Source organism: Papaver somniferum, chromosome 4 (genome assembly GCF_003573695.1).
Source record: "Papaver somniferum cultivar HN1 chromosome 4, ASM357369v1, whole genome shotgun sequence".
NCBI classification, from domain to species: domain Eukaryota; kingdom Viridiplantae; phylum Streptophyta; class Magnoliopsida; order Ranunculales; family Papaveraceae; genus Papaver; species Papaver somniferum.
Window position 1 is genome coordinate 145,202,209 of NC_039361.1, and position 21,234 is coordinate 145,223,442.

At 35.5% G+C, this 21,234-nt stretch overlaps 2 protein-coding genes across 5 annotated transcripts; one reads left to right on the forward strand and one right to left on the reverse strand.

Moving 5' to 3' along the window:
* The first annotated feature begins 614 nt into the window (after positions 1-614).
* LOC113271482 lies at positions 615-9,974 on the forward strand. 4 transcript variants are annotated; one of them, XR_003322173.1, is made up of 9 exons: positions 615-751; positions 888-1,033; positions 1,142-1,251; positions 1,430-1,495; positions 2,060-2,142; positions 3,113-3,159; positions 3,277-3,355; positions 3,447-3,693; positions 9,901-9,974. XR_003322173.1 is itself a non-coding variant. In XM_026521362.1 (8 exons), exons 1-8 carry the CDS (start codon positions 701-703, stop codon positions 3,534-3,536), a joined length of 672 nt encoding a protein of 223 aa, XP_026377147.1. In that variant the 5' UTR covers positions 615-700; the 3' UTR covers positions 3,537-3,786. The 4 variants fall into 4 exon arrangements, 2 of the variants coding, with proteins under 2 accessions (XP_026377147.1, XP_026377148.1); XR_003322174.1 differs by lacking the exon at positions 9,901-9,974 and adding an exon at positions 9,120-9,611; XM_026521362.1 differs by lacking the exon at positions 9,901-9,974 and having other exon boundaries at positions 3,447-3,786.
* On the reverse strand, positions 7,820-9,074 carry LOC113271483. The gene has a single exon (XM_026521364.1). The coding sequence runs from the start codon at positions 8,936-8,938 to the stop codon at positions 8,363-8,365; it is 576 nt and encodes a 191-aa protein (XP_026377149.1). The 5' UTR covers positions 8,939-9,074; the 3' UTR covers positions 7,820-8,362.
* Positions 9,975-21,234: the final 11,260 nt, after the last annotated feature.

Consider the following 21,234-nt stretch of genomic DNA (forward strand, 5'->3'; position numbering starts at 1 on the left):
GCGGTTTGCACAGTCCTATTAAGAGAGAAAGCTTCTAACGAATAATTAAAGGTAAGGAAGGGTCCAGTCACGCACCTCATGTACATACCTCTTTCACGTGGATCGTTGTCCTCCACGCTGTTCTGTCGAGCGCCAAATCTCTCTCCAAGCCTCGGTCTTTCAGGTCCCGCTTAATCAGTTCATCCCAGATTAATTTCGGCTGTCCTCGTTTCTTCATTCTCCCTTCGGCTCGTCCGATGCGTCCTACTCGTACCGGGGCCTCAGGTGGGCTCCGTTGGAAATTCCTGAACCAACGCAGCCGCTGTTGCGTAAGTATCATCTTCATCGATGCTATCCCAAGTTTCCCATGAATAAAATCATTTTGAATCTCATCGTGTCTTGTCAGCCCACAAACCCATCGTAACATCCTCATTTCCGTCACATGTAGCCTTAAAATGTATGGGTTTTTTTGTCGCCCAGCACTCCGCCCCGTACAGAAGTGCGGAACGAATTGCCGCCATCAATTAATTAAGCGACACGTCGGTATGACTGAGATTCTATTTACTGCCTGAATTCCAAAACGTAACTAAAGTGGGTGGGAAGAAGATAAACCATCATCAATAAATTAAGCGACACGTCGGTATGACTGAGATTCTATTTACTGCCTGAGTTCCAAAACGGTAACTAAAGTGGATGGGAAGATTCGGAGGAAACAATAAAAATGGCGGCAATCTGTTGTATTCGAGTCTCAACCCAACCTTCTCCTGCAAGTGTGAGTGTGAAACACTTCCGTCCTTCACATGGTATTTTTTCTTTGTGGGGGGGGGTGGGGGGGGGGGGGGGGGGGGGGGGTTGTAATTATTTGATGAATTTGTCTCATCACGTTTTTTTTTTTGTTGTTGTAAAAGAATTTAAGGTTTCAATGCTGGGGTAGTTCAAAGAACAAAAGAAGAGATACAGCTCCGTATATTCTAAAGATAGCAATGAGTGGGATTACAGAAATTCTTAGAATTTTCTCTCCAAGCAATCCAAACAGGACTTACTTACAACAAGGGTTTGTTCTTACTCTTTCTTATCTTGTCCATGAAATTCTTGTCAATTATTTAGTAGTTCAGTTATAAATTTCCTTTTGGTTTTCGTATTTGGTGTTCATATTTTGCAGATTGGATACTGCTGTGAATAATGTAAAGATAGATGAAACTTCGGTTTCTGGTATAGATGATGTTGTGTCGATTCTTCAATCAGATTATGAGAACGCTTATTTTCTTACAGGTATCAAGGATCTGATTTGAATTTTATGGGTCAGTTTTGGGTAAGGAACAATTTTCTTAAAAGAGAAACGCTTATTCACAGCCCAATGCAGATCCAACTAATTTGGGTGGTGAATAGGGCTGTACTTAGGGTGGCAAACAACATTTTTTAAACTGAAATTATGTCAATTGTGTATCAGGGAATTTTAGTTCAGCAATTTATACTGAAGATTGCATCTTCGAAGACCCAACTATTAAGTTCAGTGGTAAGCCATTCCAGTTATTAATAGTTTCTTCGTTTTTCTTTTAAGATAAGTATATTGGTTTGTCTAGTACAACATATTGAAGAGTAATGGCTACAATTCTGTATTCAATTTCATTTTCAATTGTATCAGAACGTATGGATTATAAACCCACTAGCACACATGAGTAGCTAATAATACTGTATCGAAAGCATTAATTATGCATTATGATAAATGACATTTTTGGAGTAGCCTGACCTTGAGGAGTGCCTCCAAGCCCTTTGAAGCACTAGGTTCCCGATAATATCCTATGATCTGTGCTTGGTAAAAATCATTGTGTTTCATCGGGATTCACTTGTCTTTGATGAGCCCAAATGGAAATACGAGGAGTTTTCCATGGTCTCTCCGACTATTCTGCTATTTGTTTGACGTTCACCTGTTGTTACCGCTTTTATATGGAAGATGCTATCATTGTATCTTTTTTAGCTGTGGCATTTGAAGGGTTTTGGTTGATATTAATGTTATCTGTGCTGAAAAAGAGGTTTAAGAGCAACAATCTAATACCATCTACATCATGGAGTTATTCAGGTAGAGATCTCTATTCGCGCAATTTGAAATTGCTTGTGCCGTTTTTCGACTCTCCTTCACTTGTACTACAACAGATTGAGAAGGTACTCATTTATCATTACAATACTGTTCAGTGAAACTTTTTTTTTCTTCCGTTTCTCTGAAAGAGAGTTTATTTAAGAAGAAGGAAAACAGGCGCAAAGGGCCCCAAGCAGTGGACCATGAAACAACAAAAAGCATAAAAAATACAGAGAGAAACAAGAAAGAACAAAGAGAAAAACAACTAAGTCAAGCACTAAGACTGAAGTCCCAATTAGAAAATGCATTTGCTAGATCAGTTCTTCAATCTCTAGAGCTGACAGGAGGGCAAGTCATATTGTGAATGTCTATACTCGGATTATAGGGCGTCTTCAATTTCCCTTTGAGATTTTTTTGATTTCATCCAACCATATAGACCAGAAAGTAACTACTGTTATTAATTTCCGAATGAGCTTATGACTACCGAATTTGAGAAACCCCTGTTGTCCAAACCAGTTTGAAGCTACTTCTGAGACTGAGATAGGTAAAGTCCAATTTACATTTGCCGTTGGAGACAGAAACTCCATACATCCTTAGTATAACTACATTGTATTAGTAGTAATAGTAATAGGTAAGGACATTCTTCACATCAACCTTTTAGACAACATCTCCCAAGGAAACTTAAATGTTCCGATAAATCAAGGTAGCTCAAATATCTCACAATTCTGCTTCAAAAAAATAAAAAATAAAAAAATCTCACTATTCTGTTTTTCTTGATAGGTTGGGTATCATTTGTACGTACACTTGTTCTTTGCAATTCTTCTCTAATGATTGATAATTCCTGCATGCTGTTGGTTCTTTATATCTTTACCCTGTGCTTGGTGTCTGATGAATATTCTCCAATGGGATTGTTCCCAATTCATCAGGAGTAGCTGCACAATAGCATGTCATTTTATGAATTTATTTTGTAACCTTTAAGTAATTTTAGGTTTGGAGGTAAAACTTCCATTATTCATCATTACTCATGCCCATGTATTTATGCAAATTTACATGCAGGATATGAGTTCCGAATTAAGTTATGTGCTAGCAACATGGAAATTAAGGTTCTTCGCCAGCGACTCCATCAGTTTGTTTTTTTTTGATCGGCAGTAACTCCATCAGCTTAAATTGGTTTATTGCATATAACTTCGTTTACATTTCTATTGGTATCACCTTTGCAGAACCTACCTGAGACTTCCATGGAGGCCTCTGATTTCTATAGAAGGAAGTACAGTTTATGACTTGAATGATGAGTTCAAAGTGAGAAACATTCCCGTTGTACCTCAAAATGTTTTTTTACATAGGCAGATGTTTCCAGTATGCTAACCATGTCTCCTCTGGTCTTTGACAGATCTTTAGACATTGCGAGAGTTGGAATATCTCTGCTCTAGAAGCTGTTGGCCAAATATTCAATTTTAGCTTTGAAAGCAGTGGTGAATGAGCACTGGGTGGCTGTACCAAGAGATCTGGGGTTCAAATCCTATTTACACGAGGGTTTTCTTTGTTTAGAGATCTGGGGTTCAAATCCTATTTACACGAGGGTTTTCTTTGTTTTCTTACATAAGTTGGGTTTTATTGCCGAGGAAAACTGCTTTCAGGTCAGATAAGTGCTTTAATCTCCGTTTTATGTGCTATCATTTCATTCTAAATTTACAGAATATAATGCATATTTGATGCATGCATGTTGATTCCTTGTAGCGAGTATATGAATTGTCAGTTGGTGTCAAATTGAGCATGGGAATCAGTACATTTTCAAAATCAAAATCTTCGCATTAACATGTTACCATGATTTGTACAACATGATTCATTTACTTGAATTTTTGAAGAGAGAAGAAATGCAATAGTTGGTATATAAATAAAATGGAACTGTTCTTCATTCATGACGAAGGTCTCAAGTTTGCGCTTGTCACTGTATACCGTGTTTAGGACTAGAGCCCGTACCATTTACTATTTTGATTACTTTGCGGTATCATAATAAACTAAAAAGGATATTTTGGTTAGTGTCAGAAATTTGTAGACTTCATAGATTCATTCATTATTTATAATAAACACAAGGTTACAGAGGTATATATATACTACTAATGGCAACTACAAGATGAAACTTAGCTTATATAAAGACAACTCTCTTTATTGATGTTTAGAAAATCTCTCAAAACTAAACACAAGCTCTTATCTTGCTCATATGATCAACCACAACTTTGGTGATCATATGTATATAGAACTATGAATTCCTTTTCCTAGTCCTATTACCTTATTACATGTTTTTCCTTTTCTTAGAACTAGATGACTTCTAATTCCCTTAGGATTACATCAATTTCCTAATCTTGTCCTAACCAGCTTGTTAGTGACTTCTATGTTGAAGTTTAACCAACATTCTCCCCGTTAAGCTTCAACCTTACCCGTGAGTTCGTGACATATCTTGTACTCCAATCAATTGTCTCATTTCTTCAAACTTGATCCGAGCTAATGCCTTTGTCAATATATCTGCTTTCTGCTCAGTTTCTGGTATGTGTTCAACGTTAATGACCTCCTTATCGATGCATTCTCGTATGAAATGATACCTTTTGTGAATGTGTTTCGTCTTCCCATGAAACACTGGATTTTTAGTGAGTGCAATTGCAGACTTATTATCAATCTTGATGAGAACTTTTTCAGGTTCTCTTCCTTTGATTTCACCCAACAGTTCTTGAAGCCATATTGATTGTTTAGCTGCTTCTGTTGCAGCCATAAACTCAGCTTCACAGGATGAGAGGGCAACAATGTCTTGCTTTTGTGAACACCATGTAATAGGTGCTTCTCCTAGATAAAATATATGACCAGTTGTACCTTTTCCATCATCTTGGTCAATATTATGACTGCTATCACTATACCCAACAATTTCTTTTGATCCTCCTCGACCATACTTCAATCCATAGCTGATTGTTCCTCTTAGATATCTCAATATCTGCTTTATTACATCACCATGAGACTTGCGTGGACTCTGCATATAACGGCTTGCTACTCCCACAGAGAAAGCCAAATCTGGTCTTGTGTGTAATAAGTATCTTAGGCATCCAACATTTCTTCTATAACTCGTTGGATCGATCTCTGCTTCTTCTTGTGCCTTTGAAACTTTAAGTCCAAACTCCATTGGTATCTTAGTTGGATTACAAGTTTCAAGTCCTGTTTATTAGGTATGTGGAGTGTCGTACAACTTCTCCCCATAGGTAATTAGGTAGCTGCATAGCCTTTAAAGAACTTCTTGTCATCTCCATTAGAGTCCTGTTTCTCCTCTCCACCACTCCGTTTTGTTGTGGTGTATATGGTGCTGTGAGTTGCCTTTTGATTCCATTTGACTCACAGAACTTGTTGAACTCTACGGAAGTGAACTCTCCTCCTCTATCAGTTCTAAGCATTTTGACCTCCTCTTTTAGCTCTTTTTCTATCAGATTTCTGAAAGCTTTGAATCTGTCAAATGCTTCACTCTTTTCTTTCATAAGAATAGGACCACATAAATCAGCATGAAGAAGCTCTAATGGCTTTGAGGCTCTGAATGTTGTTGCTTTTGGGAAACCTTGACGAGTTTGTTTCCCAACTAAACATGATTCACCGATTTTTGCTTCATCATTTATCTGTGGTAGTCCTCGAACCATCTTGTTTTGAGACATTGCCTTTAAAGTTCTAAAGCTTATGTGTCCTAACCTTGCGTGCCACTTCCATGTCTGATCTTCCAGTCTCATATTCAGACACAATGGCCTTCCAATCATGAGACTTATCTTGTAGAGTCTATTCTGTGAGCGTGAGACTCTAACTAAAAGTCTTCCACTTGGGTCATGAACTGTTAGATAATCTTGTCGCATTCTAACATCACATCCAACTTCTGTAGCTTGTCCTAAACTTAGAATGTTGCTTTGTAAGTTTGGGATGAAGTAGATGTTTGTGACAAGCTTCTGTTCTCCGGTCTTGCTCTGAAATAGAATTGATCCTTTCCCTTCAATTTCTACAGAAGATCCATCCCCAAACTTCACTTGTCCTTTGATTTTCTCATTGAGTTCAGGAAAGTAGTGCCTCTTACCAGTCATGTGATTGCTGGCTCCATTATCTAAATACCAGATTCCTTCTTCTCCATCCTTTGATTCGTAGTTCTTTGGTATTAGGTTCCCTTCGTTTAAGAATACAACTTCGTGCATGAAAAGAGCTGTATCTGCTTCCCTTGTTTCATTCTTGTTTGTTTCTTCCATCTTTTGTATTCTTTCAGGGCATACAGAGGAGAAGTGTCCTGGTTTATCACATCTGTAACAAATAATGTTTGATCCATCCTTCTTTTCTTTCCCTTGGTTTTGATCATTCTGACTTGTTGTTCTATCTTGTGAGTTAAACCTTCCTCCCTTCCTCGGCCTCTGTTTCTTCTACCACCTCTTCCACGACCTCTTCCTCTTGTCGCAGAGTTTTGTTGGTAAGAGTTTGTGTACAAGAGTTTTCCTTGAGTTTCTCCATAGTTTTCTTCATCAAGGATTCTTTCTTCATATGCTTTCAATCTTCCAATTATATCTTCATAGCTAGTCTTCTTTAAATCTAAGACTTGTTCGAGAGAAGCTATGATATGAATATACTTGGATCTTGGTAAACTATTGAGAAACTTCTTTACCAGTTTATCTTCATCAATAGATTGTCCAAGTGACGCAGCTTTTGAGGCTATCTCTGATAGCTTTCCTGCAAAGCTATCAATAGTATCAGTGTCTTTCATCTTCACTCTTTCAAATTTAGACATTAAGGTTTGCAGACGGGCTTTTTTAACTCGATCAGCTCAGAGATTACGTGCCTTTATTGCATCCCAAATTTTCTTTGAAGTTTCCTGTTCACCAACTTGTAGAACAAGACATTCTGGTATTGCTTGAAAGAGTAATCCAATGACAACATTGTTTTTGTCTGGGTCCAATGTACCAGGATCAATTGTTTCCCAAACTTTGTAGATTTTCATCAGTACCTTCATTCTCGTGGCCCATACTGTGTAGTTTGTGGCGTTGAGGATTGGAACTTGTATTGATGGTGGGGTGAACTGTTTTGCACCCACAATGGTGGTTTCGTTTTCCATGGCTCAGAAACAAGCTCTGATACCAATTAATGGCAACTGCAAGATGAAACTTAGCTTATATAAAGACAACTCTCTTTATTGATGTTTAGAAAATCTCTCAAAACTAAACACAAGCTCTTATCTTGCTCATATGATCAACCACAACTTTGGTGATCATATATATATAGAACTATGAATTCCTTTTCCTAATCCTATTACCTTATTACATGTCTTTCCTTTTCTTAGAACTAGATGACTTCTAATTCTCTTAGGATTACATCAATTTCTTAATTTTGTCCTAACCAGCTTGTTAGTGACTTCTATGTTGAAGTTTAACCAACAACTACTGACTCTAATAGTCAAGGCCTAATCTAAACAAGTAAGAGTTTACAAGGGGATTTACATAGATATGATATTCTACAGCTAGGATGCGTTGTCACAGGTCTGAATTCCCTTTGAAATTGTCAAGTCATCTCGAATCGGTTGAGGAAGTAGCTTGAATTGGTTGAGGAAGTCGTCCTTGATGAATTGTATTGATTGCACTTGGCTGCAGTTGCCTGCACTTGCCTTGGACTGACTTATTAATCACCCTCGAATATGGATGGTCATAATCGATACACCATATCAAAGCCTAGACTAGTCGGGCAGTTCAGATATTGAAGAAGAACACGGAAAGATGAAAATGGTTGGATCAATGACATACGTACATTAGAACCATCTATAGCAATTACACCATGTAGAGAACATGTCCGAGATTCCAAAAGACCAAAAAGGAAAACTGTAAAAGCTTAATAATAGCTTATTCAGTTGTCATCTACACATACATAAATACTTAGATAAATTTGTTAAGTATACAAGCTCAGTTTAGTTAGATCAGACATATCTGAAGGACTAAACTATCCACGCTGCTCATCACATCCAATGCCTATTTGGTTGTCTCGTTACGTATAAGTTGATTGTCTTGCTGCATGATCATCTTAATCTTCACTGTGCTCATTGAAAGAAATCCTAATTAGTAACCATAGATCGGTATACTGCAAACTAATATTCAAAAAGATTACGTCCATGCATTAAATGGAACTGGAATTTTGAGGGAAGATAGATACAGATCAATAGAAGTTTTTTTAAAAACCACTAGCTATTGATCTCTTTTGTACGTATTCATCTCAGACGCCTCGATCTTCATACTTATTTATCTGTACTCAGCTTAATACTTAATTGAACGGTTCATTTGCAAGCAACTCTTGATACCTGCGCTTAAATGACTCTTGTTTCTGCATTTTCATCTGTCTGTGAAACCTTCTTATGAACAAGTCAGCAACGGTGTCAATCTCGTCTTCAAGGCTAAAGTTCTTGCCATCTTCTTCCTTAGCATTCTTCACCAAATCTATAACTGAGCCAGCTTGGTCTACGAAATCGTCATCCTCGAGGTCAAACAGACCGTGAGTTAGATCCGGGTACTTATCGTCATCCTCGTTGTTGTTGTAGTAGTAGTAGTCTAACTCGGCTGTGGTACAACTTGGGTTGTAGAGAACAATAGCTTTGCTTTTATCTTCGTCGACTGCATTGTTGTCGTCGTGTTTTTTGCTGTCTAGATGGCTAATCAGAGCATGAATCTTATGAGTGATATTACCAACCAATACCTTCCTGTTTGTCTTCAACAACGAGAAGATCAAGAGTCTTGTCTTCATGGCACTAGTTTTCGTCTTTATCGCCAATGATTTTGCCTTGACAACTGTACTCAAAACGTTGAGTATTTGTTTCAAGAAATTTGAAGCTTTAGTCTTCATGGTGTTTAACAGAGAAAATGAAACAATTATAATTAAGAGATGAAATGTATAAGAGAAAAGAATAATTGAATGTGTGTTTTGATGTTATGAGTTTAGATTGTAAATTGTGTGATTTGGCATGAAGGAGTAATGAAGCTTTGGTGGGTTTATATAGATGAAGCTTTTCTCTGTTGTTGTCTAGGGTTTCATGAAGAGAGAAAAGTAGGTGCTAAGGAAAGAGCCATGAAAGTGAAAGTTAAAAAAAGTACAGGTCCATAAAGAAGTTGTAAGAAAAAGTTTGATTCTACGAAGACGTGGCGCATTTCTATATGTTGGATTGAATGAGAAAACAAAAATGTAAAAATGTGGTGTTTTCGGATGGCTGTTTTTCTTTGTTGTTGTGCTTGGAAGGTTATGAAGAATGTTATGTAACTTGTGTTAAGTGTTTCCTTAACATAGAAGAGAGAGACTCGAGAGTGCCAGCTACTCATGCAAAGTTGGAGGGAAGAGCCGTTGGAGCAAATGCTTCTTCTTTTTCACTTTAGGTTTTTAATTGATTGTGTTGCGTTTGTCCTTGTGGTTGGACGATAACCTCCTCATACCTAATTACCATCAACTTTCTAGAAAAGACTTCTAATAAGTAGATTAAAATGCCACTCCGTGAAGATGAATCATAGATATATATTTTGTAAAGGTAATACCCCCATGTCCTTGTGAAAGCTATTGATTTCGTTTTCTGTAATGTGGTTTGAGTTGGGTGCCTAATAGGATTTCATATTTTCCTTTTGTCTAATATTGCTCATTCAGCTAGGAGAACAATTCAATCTTTTATATTAAAGAAACAAAAAAAAAACAATTATTCTTTGTTTGATTGATAGAAAAAGAACTGATTTCAGAATAAAATTTTAATTAGATTATTGTACATCTATAAATCAATTTTATTATATAATTTTTATTGACATTAATCATATTATATATCACAGCTTAAGCCAGTGCAGCAAATGCAATGGCTCGAGATTCTTTTTTGGCAATCATATGGGAAGTGAAGTAGTATATGTTCTGATGCAGCTTCACCTGTAGTGGCGGAGGCCTAAGGCTTACAGCTTGGGTCTACGGTTGGATAGAAGACTATCTTGTTTATGTTTTACCTTTGACCTACAGAGGTCCTACAAACATACCTAAATTACTTAAAATATAGTAGTAATTATTTTTAAAATAATTGTTAATAATTATTTTTAAGCAAGCAAATCAGGCAGCTTTTGAATTAATTCGCGAAACTAACGCAAAGGCAACCTGTCCCATGAGCTACTAGTCTATCCCCATAGTGTTTTATTTGACATTCTAAGTTCTGAGTCTTCTGACAAAATACTTACCAATACGGAAATGCTTTATACACCGAGCCAAATACACCATGATTGCACCGTGTGAGAGACACCATGATTGCACCGTGTGAGAGGAAGGGTGCCGCCCATTTCTACCTTTTCCAATCTCAATACTAAGCACGCTGCTTTGTGTCCGTGCGCTTTGCATCCGTGCGATTCTCTCGATGCAAATTTTCGGTGTATGTGCTCGGTGTGTCTAGCAAAGCCCGTACCAATAAGCATCAGGTCCATGTTCAAGTAACCTTCTTTTTGCTAATCGCAAAAACAAAAACAAAAACAAAAGTAAATGTCTTTGGGTAAGGATGAATAGGCCTTTAGTTTCTTCATAAACTGCATTTCTATGTCTTTGGTGATGTGGGCACATGGAATTATTCTTCACAGTAAGCTTCAGAGAAGCTACATTTCACGCATTATTTAAATAAAATGTAAAATTAAAACTATCTTCTGTCAAAGGAGATGCCCCCTGTTTTATAAAGTGCATGACTTTAAATTTTATATGCATTATTATGAATAGTCTAATGCCAAAGAGAGTTAAAGTTAGCTGCATAGGAAAAGAAAAAGGGACTTCTTTTGTCATTCTGCTTGTTTATGGGAAGAAAAGGTAAAGTCATTCGTGAAGAACATTTTGCTTTTTAGCCTAGCTATGAAAATAATTCAGTACCATTTTTTGACTTACTAGTGATGTCATACCCCAAAACATATCACCAATAATGTAAGAGCAAGAGTCTTTTCGTACTTACACGGAGAAGTAACAAACAAGTTTTCCTAATAACGTGTGTTCGGAATGGGATGCCCATTTAGAAGTAACTTTTTTTTGAGTTTTAGAAGTCACAAATCAAACAGTTAGTTTGGGTATAAAATTGTTAAACGACTTTTAGAAGAAAAAAAGTCGACTTTTTATGAAACAAAAGTTAGGAAGATTAACCATATTCACACACTTAGAGATGAGTCTGGAGTATGGATAGGGGATCAAATTCATATCCAAAATTTACCTCTAAAACATTTTACGGAAATTATAGTTATTCCACTGGATTTTTAATTTACTAAAGAGATAATTAACTTTGTAATTACTAATGATGATAATCTTCTTCTTACAAAAATCCCCGATGAAAAAGAAGTTAAATATGACTCTTTCTGAAATAGAGCTGGCAAACCAGCCAAAATCCGCGGATAAATCCGACCCGTCCCATGAAAACCCGTACCCGGCTTGGCTGGTTGTCTTAACAAGCCGGGTTAGGGTTGGAGAAATGCCGGCTTGTGTGAGAACGGATAAACCCGGCCCATCCCGTAAATCCGCGGATATAACCCGTATACCCGCAGTTCCATTTATGCCGCGTGTCCCTATCAATTTTTATACGTGTCTGAGGCTCTGAGCATAAATAAAACATAAAAGAAAAAGACCCCAGCGTTATCTTCTCTGAATCTCTGCTTTCTACTTCTTTCTTCTTCTCCGTCCGCAGCGGCAGCTGCAGATCCGCAGTTCACTGATTAGTTGAATGTTGAAATCGATCTTGAAAGACTTGACTTGAATCTTCACAATCACCGAACTCCTGGGTAAGTGTGATTTCTAATTGATTTTAATCTTCAAAAAAACGAGTCTTCTTCTCCATCTTAACTTCTGCAGATAGTGATTCGATTGGTTTGAGTTTTTTCAGATTTTGGAATTGGGGTTTTGTTAATAATCTCTGCTAATTATTCATCTTGTTGTGGAAGATTCAGAGTTTAAGACATGTAATCTTCTAATCCTATCTTCTTTAGTTCTTCTGTGTACCGTGTTTATGTAATTCATGTCATGTCTGATAATTTCTCTAGATTGGTTATGTTTCAAACTTTCACTGCTCAATCAATGACCAAAGTTGACGATTGAGTCATTTTGCAAGTCAATTGCTGATGTTAGTCCATGAACCATGATAATAGACAGTAGTAACAATCTGATGGATTTTGTTTTCTTTTCTTGTCCAAGTTATTTTCCCTTATTGGTTTGAAATTGAATTCTTTGAGTGTTTTGTTATTTAACCATGATAGTAACTAGTAAGTAATGTACTGATTTTTGTGTCTTTGACCTATTCTTTGTGGCTCCATCCAGATTCCAGGATGTCAAGTGTACAAGAACAAACTCATTATAACGATGTTATGAGTAGTGACGGTGAGGATGATGATGTTGAGATGGTAGATCCTTTGGATGGCTCTACAACTGTTGATTGTGCACCTGCACCAGTTTCAGGTGAAAAGGAACATAAACTTAGATCTGATGTTTGGGAATATTTTGATCTCATTAAATATAAAGATGGATCAAAGAAAGGAGTGTGCAAGGCTTGTAAAGTGGGATATAAATATGATAGCCAGAAAGGTGGAACCTCATCTATGAAAAGGCATAAGTGCCGTGAGTGTCATTCTCAGGACATAGGGCAAATGATTTTATCTGCAAAGAATGGCCAGTTGTCTTCCCGCGTACGCAAAATTGATCAGATGAAGTTTCAGGATCTTATTTCAGAATTACTCATTGCAAGAAATGTCCCATTGGCTTTGGTGGAGTGGAAAGAATTTAGGGACATATGTGCTTATCTAAATGAGGATGCTAAACCAATATCAAGGAATACTGGGAAAGCCGATATTGTCAAAAAACATAATGCACAAAAAGAAGTTATTTGAAACATATTGAAACTTGCTCCAGGTACGATTCAAAATTTCAAATCCTGATGACCCACACCATATGTTTTGTTTTATACTTTTATGTATGTGTAATTGATTATGATAAGATGTGATGATATGTATGTGTAATCCTTACAGGTAGGATGTGTCTAACATCAGACATGTGGACCTTTGTTACGACTACAAGGTATATAAGCTTAACTGTCCACTTTCTTGATCAAAATTGGGAATTAAAGAAGTATCTACTGAATTTTTGTGAACTTCCACCACCTCATACAGGTGAAGCACTTGAGTGTTAAGATCTTTTATTTTATGTGCATGTGATATTTTACTTCAGTCTTGAGATCTTCCACCACCTCATACATGTGAACTGAAGTACTTAATTGGGAGTTTAACTTTTGTGTTCCACTACCTCATACAGGTGAAAACCTTTCTTCCAAGCTATTTGCAATGATAGAAGATTGGGTAATTGAAGAAAAAGTATCCAACATCACCTTGGATAATGCTACAAATAACGGAGCTTGTGCTAGAATTATGCAGAGTAGACTTGTTGCAAAGAAGATCCTGTTTAACAAGGGAAAATACTTTCATGTGCGTTGTTGTGCTCACATCTTAGCTCTTATTGTAAAAGATGGACTTGTGAAGATTGATCCAGTTGTGCTTAAGTTAAGAAAGTCAGTGAAGTCGCTTAAAAAGTCTCAAGTAAGAAAACAAAAATTCTTGGACATTGTTGATACTTTAGGAATGTCTGCAGTAAGAAGGGGTGTTCGTCAAGATGTTAAGACAAGGTGGGTTTCCACTTTTATTTTGTTATACAGTTAAAGAATGGTATTATTGTTTATAATATACTCATTGAATGTTTGTTACTTTTTTTATACAGATGGAATTCAACTTATCTTATGTTAGACAATTGTCTTGTGTATAGAAGTGTTTTCGATCACTTGAAGGAGGTGGATTCAGACTATAAAGACTGCCCAACTGACGAAGAATGGGATCAAATTGAAGTGGTCACAAAGTTTCTCAAGACGTTTTATGATCTCACAACTTTGTTTTCTGGTAATAAGTATCCTACCTCCAATCTATATTTTGAAGGAGTTTGTCAAGTTCAGGTGTTATTAAAAAAAGAAAGCACAAATGAAATTGAATTCATTAGGGACATGGTGAAAGAGATGCAAGAAAATTTTAACAGTTATTGGGAGAACTTAAGTCCTATATTGGATATGGCACTTGTGTTAGATCCTAGATTGAAACTGAAGTATCTAAACTTTGCTTATTCCAAGTTGTATCCTGATGTAAGACAATTAGAAAGTAAAGTTGCTGATGTGCGTGAAGATATGAAAAAACTTTATAATGAGTATTACACCTTGTCAAGAGCTTCTGGTAGTGGAACTCAGAATTTTGGTATTCAAACTGGTGCAAATTCTGCCCATCAAGGAAGTGAGTGTATCCAGGTAATTTTAAAGCTTACTTATGTCAGTACATGTGGTCTTGTATTATTTTGTGTTTTAACCAAACAAAGTGCGTTTATGAAGTTATATTATATGTCCTCATATATCGGTTTCGCAGGAATATGCTGCAGCACAGGAAAGTGGTGGTGATCTGCAATCTGACTTGTCAGAGTTGGATCAATATCTTAGCGAGAAATATGGATTTGTTAATCAACCGCTCGATATCCTAATGTATTGGAAATCCCAGGAACAACGATTTCCAGTACTTTCAAGAATGGCAGGGGATATTTTGTCAATTCCTATTTCAACCGTCGCTTCGGAATCTGCATTCAACATTGGTGGAAGGGTAATTGATCGGTTTCGCAGTTCTTTATTACCTGAAAATGCTGAGGCGTTGATAACAACTCGTGATTGGAAACATGGAGTTGGTAAGTGTGCCTAAGTGGCGCCGCGTAATTCAGTAATACTTCATTTAATTGAATGTGTAAATTTCATATATAACTTTGATTGTTTTTATCCATGTAGGAAAAGAAGATATGGATGAAGACAATGGGATTATTGGAGAAGATGTATTAGGATTTGAACTTGGTGCAGTGGAGGATAGGACAGAGGAGAATGGGTAAGTAAGTTCTTATGCGTCTAATTAGTATGCGTACTTCTTCAATATAAAGCGGGGTAATTATGCAAATTCCATGTTTTTTACTTGAATATTTTCTTTTGTTTGATTTATTTTTGCTTGAAATTACAGATTCATATTGAATAGTTGGAGCTACTCAAAGATAGACATGGAAAATGAGAATTTTTTTGGACAGACAGTTATCGCAGTGTCTCCAAATTTTGTATAAAAAAGATGTTGGAGATGTTTTTTTGGACAGTTATCACTTTTTTTTTGATTAACCACAATATACATTTTGTGCAGGAAGTGGTTATTAATATCTTTATTGTTGCACTTGGTGATACAAAGTACAAACAATGGTATTACTACGGTTTCGAAGGTTTTTTTTTCTTTTTTGAAGATATCATGAACTGATGAGTACTAAACTACAATGATTAGTATACTGTGTATCTGTGACTCTGTGAGTCTGTGTTCCTCTCATGATGCAAAACTAATGTCAAATTATTGTTAAGTTTTGCAATTTTCTTGATCCTTTCATTAAGTTTTTAAATTTCGGTGCGACACTGAGTCACTGACTGTTGAATCTGTAATCTGTTGATTGAATTGAATGGAAATGTCAAATGAATTAGATGAATGTTAGGTTGCAGAGAAGGAGTTTTTGATGGCCTGAATGTGGTCGGAAATAATCCAGAAATCAGAGGAAACTCTGTCAATTCGTTCGTTGACTAAGCAGAAACCAGCTAACCCGTGAACCCGCAGGTTTGACCCGTTACGAGTGCGGGTTGATGAAATGACCACCCGTGAAGAATATCAACCCGCGGGTTTTGACCCATGTTAACCCAAACCCGTGTAACCCGTAACAAGCCAACCCCGGCCCGCCCGTTTGCCAACTCTATTCTGAAATGAACTAACGGGGGTCATTTCCCTGTGTTTTTAAGGAACCATTGGAGCAGTATTAAATATGATATTATAAATCTGGTCCAGAATTTTTTCATAAGAAAATCATTTTAAAATAATTGAATCATTCTTTTATCACTTTATTAACCTCTAGGTTCAATAGTCGTCTACATCGAGTGATTCGAGACTTGTAAGTACGAGTAACACAACTTATAAATTGATATCTAAAATTTTGTCTACTAGGTTGACACTTTACCTGGATAAAATGATTGCTCCCAATCAACCTGCTTTCATTCCAGGGAGACAGATTACATATGGTATAATAGTTGCATGAAGTTCTTCGTACCAAAAATGGTCACATGGCTCTAACAATTGATCTTTCAAATGCCCTCAGCGGGGTGGAATGGGATTTTATAAAAAATATTTTAATTGCATTTAGATTCTACGAAAACCAGTAACAATAATTATTTTATGCATAACGACTACTTCCTTTTCCATTCTTATTAACGGTTCACCAGGTGAAAACTTTAAGGTTGAGAGGGGTTTCTGGCAAGGTGACTTTCTTTCACTTTATTTGTTTATTTTATACATGGAAATTCTTTCCGAGATGCTTACTAAAGCTGAGATGTATAAGAACATTTGTGGAATTGAAGTTGTAAAAAATGCTCTTCAGCTTCTTATTTATTTTTCCTCCGATGATTTCTTTTTTTTCTTTCAAAAGCTAACATGTCTGAAGCCAAAAATATCATAGATATTGTATATCAGTTTTGAGAACTGTCGGGATAACTTATCAACTTACGAAAATCGAGAATTCACTTCTCTCCCCAGCTTGTCATTAAACACTGTAAAACAATCGCCAGAATTATGAAAGTTAGGAAAATCTCTAAAACTGATAAATATCTTGGAGATCTTTTTGATAGAAATAAATCTAACAATTGTGAACCATTTCTTAACAAGTATTATGCTTCTTTGGAAGTTCGGAAATCCCAAACTCTCAACCTGGCTGGTAGAACAATTCTTGTTAAATCTGCTCTATTATCTTGTTTATGAAATGTAGTGTTTAACTTTTCCATAAAAATCTTAGATAAGGTAGAAAAACTTCTAGTGAATAAGAATAATGAAATCACGTTTACACAAAAGTTTGGAACTCTGTTCGCATTAGTAAAGACCAAGATGGCTTGGGGACTAAGAACCCCTCATGAACAAAATCTAAAGCTTCTAACTAAACTTTCCCGCAAACTAATTAATTAATGTAATCATCTATGAGATAAAATTCTTAAAGTTAAATATTATCCAAAGTTACACCCATTGAAAAAGTCTAACATCTCCTGGATTTGGAGAAGTATAATGAAAGATTTGAATAATATCAATGAGAACTATAGTTTGCAGGTGAATAATGGATCTAGTATTGATATTTGGGAAGACTTTTGGATACCTTGGCAAAATACCAGCTTGCATCCGCTTGTTATCAATGATAACACGCCGATCACAGTTAATCATCTGACCGAACAAGAATGTTTATTGGAATATTAATGCCTTAAACAAATACATTGATCCTATGTATCATGATAAAATTCTTTTGATAGCTCCATATATATTTCGCAGAAAAAAGAAGAAGACGGAATCAGATGGAAGTCCAGTGTCTTTTCACAAGGATTGTCATTTAAAAAAATGAGGCATGTTCTGAGATCAGATGTGTATCCTTTATGAACATTCTTCTCTCTATTTTGAGTCACCATCGTCTATAAAACCTCAGTTGATTTCCTTGTCCCCTCAATCAAATTTACTCATGCTTTTGTGTCAAAAAGAGATTACACATAGTACAATTTAGTTTGAAGATTCTTGGTTGTTTTGGGTTGATGCATCCACCAAGAAGGAGATTGTTGTAGTCTTGGGAGACGAAGACTAATTAACCTAACAACATCATTATGGGGGCATAATCGTTGTAAGGAAATAGAGAAGTTTCTCTAGCCTCGATCTAGTGTTAGTGGTTGCTATATATTATCTCTCTCTGTGTCCATTTCTTTTCTTGTGAATCATTGTGAATGGATGCTTGTATTACTTTAAATCGTGATTGCTTTTTTCACATATTTGTGTTTGCAATTTGGTATTAATTGAAAACAACAAATCTGCATTTGTGTTAGATGTTATTGTTAAATTTAGTCAACATTAGTATATAGTTTTATTGTAACCTAAGTGTTTTTGAGAACATCAAAGTGGTTTAAGTATAAGTTTAAATTCCTGACATTTATATAAATTTAGAGTTTATGTTTCAATACCTTATCTATTGCATAAGGTAGTTAGCATACATTTATTACAATCTTATAATGATCATATTAGTTAGAAATTTTACTAAGTAATAATCTATTTTGATCATACATGATGGTAATGATTGAACAATGCCATGACCTTAAGTTAAATCAAGGAGAGTTATTTAGAAAAGAAAAAACTGCCAGGAAGGCTTGCGAAAAAACTTTGATGTTGCTGCAATTTCTAAAATCAACAGGAAGGCTCTCATATCAACCTTGTTCATCTTAATCACATCTAGTTCAAACGACTCAAATGAAACTAGTTATAGAGTTGTTTAATTGTTTATATTCTCATAGATGTATACAAGACACAATTGAAGCAAAATTGATTTTGATTCACCCGAATCAATTGCTGAACATTATAGCCACGGTTTGCAAAAGATTGCATTCCTTATTATATAAATGTATTTGTTCATGAATTATCTTAATGGCTGCTGATGAAATATCAACATCAAATCATCAATCCCCAACCTAATCTGCCTAAGCCCCCTCGGATCAAAAATTACAAGATCCAACTCATTTTCCCCAATTAATCAATCAAAAATAATACATGGATCGTGAGTAGTAGTATTGTACTGTGTCTGTGTATACAACTACTTCAAACGAAGCTTCACTATTGATTCACAAATCTTCAACACTTCTGTTCACTATTTGTTTATGGCATCTTTAATGTTTATATTTTAAATTTAAATAACATCTAATTCTCTCATAATGTCGTCCTAGAAAAATAAAACATATTTTGTACTTCTACTAATTTAAATAAAAAAGAATTGAGTACAAAATAAATAAACTTTGTAGCTTCTCATCCAAATGCTTGATTTCCTTAGTTCTTCAACATTACTCGAAATCTTCGTCACTTCCAAGTACTCCAGTGATGCTGAACGTGTTCAACTCAGCATCATACTTGTTGAAGATCCGTAGCCATAACAATAAGAAGACAATTGTTCTCAATTATTGTTATACAGTATCATAGTATTATTACACAACATCAAAGTTCAATTTATCACAACTTTGACAATAATACTATGGTGATATGTATCACCCCCCCTTAGTCAATACTTCATCTCACAATGAAAACCACCCCCCCTTACATAATGATCCGTAAACCATATGCATTTGTAGTGTGAAATACACAATAATTCTCCCACTTTTTGTCAATATAAATTGGCAAAGGTACGAACTTTAGCGGGATCATATGAAATTCTCATAGAGATACTTCATGACTAAAAGAGAACATACCAACTTTTTTTCGATGATTTCACATAGTCGAAACTTAGTGTATTCATCAAGGAGGTTTATAAATCTATAAGAAAACTCCTACAATATTCCACATCCGCACTCCCCACAAAGATTTGGCAATTAAGCACAAGTTCAATTAAGAACTCTCCCCCATAAAATGTCATTCTCTAAAGAACAACAAGAGCGACCTTACTTTTACAAGAAAAGAAGGATTTCTTTGGAAATTAACAAATTACATGAAACATGAATTTGTACCCAGAAAAATCAATTAAATTAACCAAAAAAAGATCTCATGATTAATTTAATTAGAAATGCTCAACGTAAGGGAACTTACAAAGCCATATAGTACTTTCACATAGAAGTGGATCAGGGAAAGATCAATACTGCGGAATATAAAAAGATTCATTCTATTTTTCATCAATATTTTCATAATGACACTATAGACTTAATATTTGACATCAAAAATTCATTCTATTTTTCCATCAATATTTGCATAATGACATAATAGACTTTAAATTTTGACATATACGAGACAATCATAATTCACGGATGGAAACACACATACTGCAAAATCAACTTCCAAGTAAACTTTAGAATTTAAATAAATAAATCTAAAAACATTGCAAGATGAAAATCGTTGGCAATAGCAATGTGGAATCACAATATAGGATATTCCAAACCCTAGTTATCCTTCGTAAAACAAAAGAATAAATTCTAATAAGAAGTTTCCTAGACATTATGACCTCTGAAAAATTCTTTATCGTCCCTGAACTCCTTGTCGTCAAAAACCATTGGAATATAAGGTTCATGAAGAAAGGAGTCAATTCCAACAAACCTTCTTGACTGATGTCGACCCAGGGCCTTCTGAATTTCAAGAGTCCTTAAAACAATAGACTTTATTTGCTGAATCTCCTTCCTTGTTTCCTTCAAATCTTCAAGAACACCAGAAAACTTCTGAAGATTAGAGGGGATAGCCCTTGGTTTCTTCATATTCTTCGTTTTTCTCTTAAAAATTGTAGAGGAATGAGATTTATCTTTTTCCTTCATGATTGATGGCTTAACAATCATATTAACATCTTTTCCATCAGAAGACATGATGCTTGGACTCTCCATACAAGTATGGAATTGTGAAAGAAATACACAAATAAAGCTGAACAAGCAATCTTGTGATAAAAAGAGTTTTTCTGGGAAAAAGGAATGTAGGGTTACAAAACCTTTATACAAGTAAAAGGATTCACGTACGACCAATTCACATCCCTAGAAAAGTATGAATTTTCGAATTTAACCCTCTTTCAATAATCAAAGGGGAAGTCCTTTTCAATACCAATTTATGATATGAAAAGATCAACAAAATTCCAGAAAACCAAAAGAAAAAAAAAACAAAAAAAAAACAACCTTTTCTTAAAGCCTGATTTGTGCTCAACTCTTGTCTCTTTGACCAGGCACATGAGACAAGATGCATCTTCAACACAATAAAGCCGTGTCGGGGAAAACGATAATCTGTCCACCATTCAATTCTTGTACGAAATTCTTAATACCCTTTTTCATATAATTTTTAGACCTTGTTTTTTTTTTTTTTTTTTTCGAAGAGGTCTAATCAATTCCTTAGAAATTAAATTTTAGGAGAAGAATTGAGTTTACTTACCTCAGATAAATTATACTTCTGAACAAGTTTGAGCTTGTTTGCTAATCGGTTTGCTCTTCGTTGAAGTTTGTTGACATATTTTATTTTATGTTTGTACTTGAAATATATAGAGTTCATGACCCTTAAGAG

Coding starts and splice junctions, on each gene's coding strand:
- LOC113271483 (XM_026521364.1), bottom strand. CDS start 8,938: ATGAAGACTAAAGCTTCAAATTTCTTGAAACAAATACTCAACGTTTTG.
- LOC113271482 (XM_026521362.1), top strand. CDS start 701: ATGGCGGCAATCTGTTGTATTCGAGTCTCAACCCAACCTTCTCCTGCA. Junction 752..887: donor CCCAACCTTCTCCTGCAAGT/GTGAGTGTGAAA, acceptor TTGTTGTAAAAG/AATTTAAGGTTTCAATGCTG. Junction 1,034..1,141: donor AGGACTTACTTACAACAAGG/GTTTGTTCTTAC, acceptor CATATTTTGCAG/ATTGGATACTGCTGTGAATA.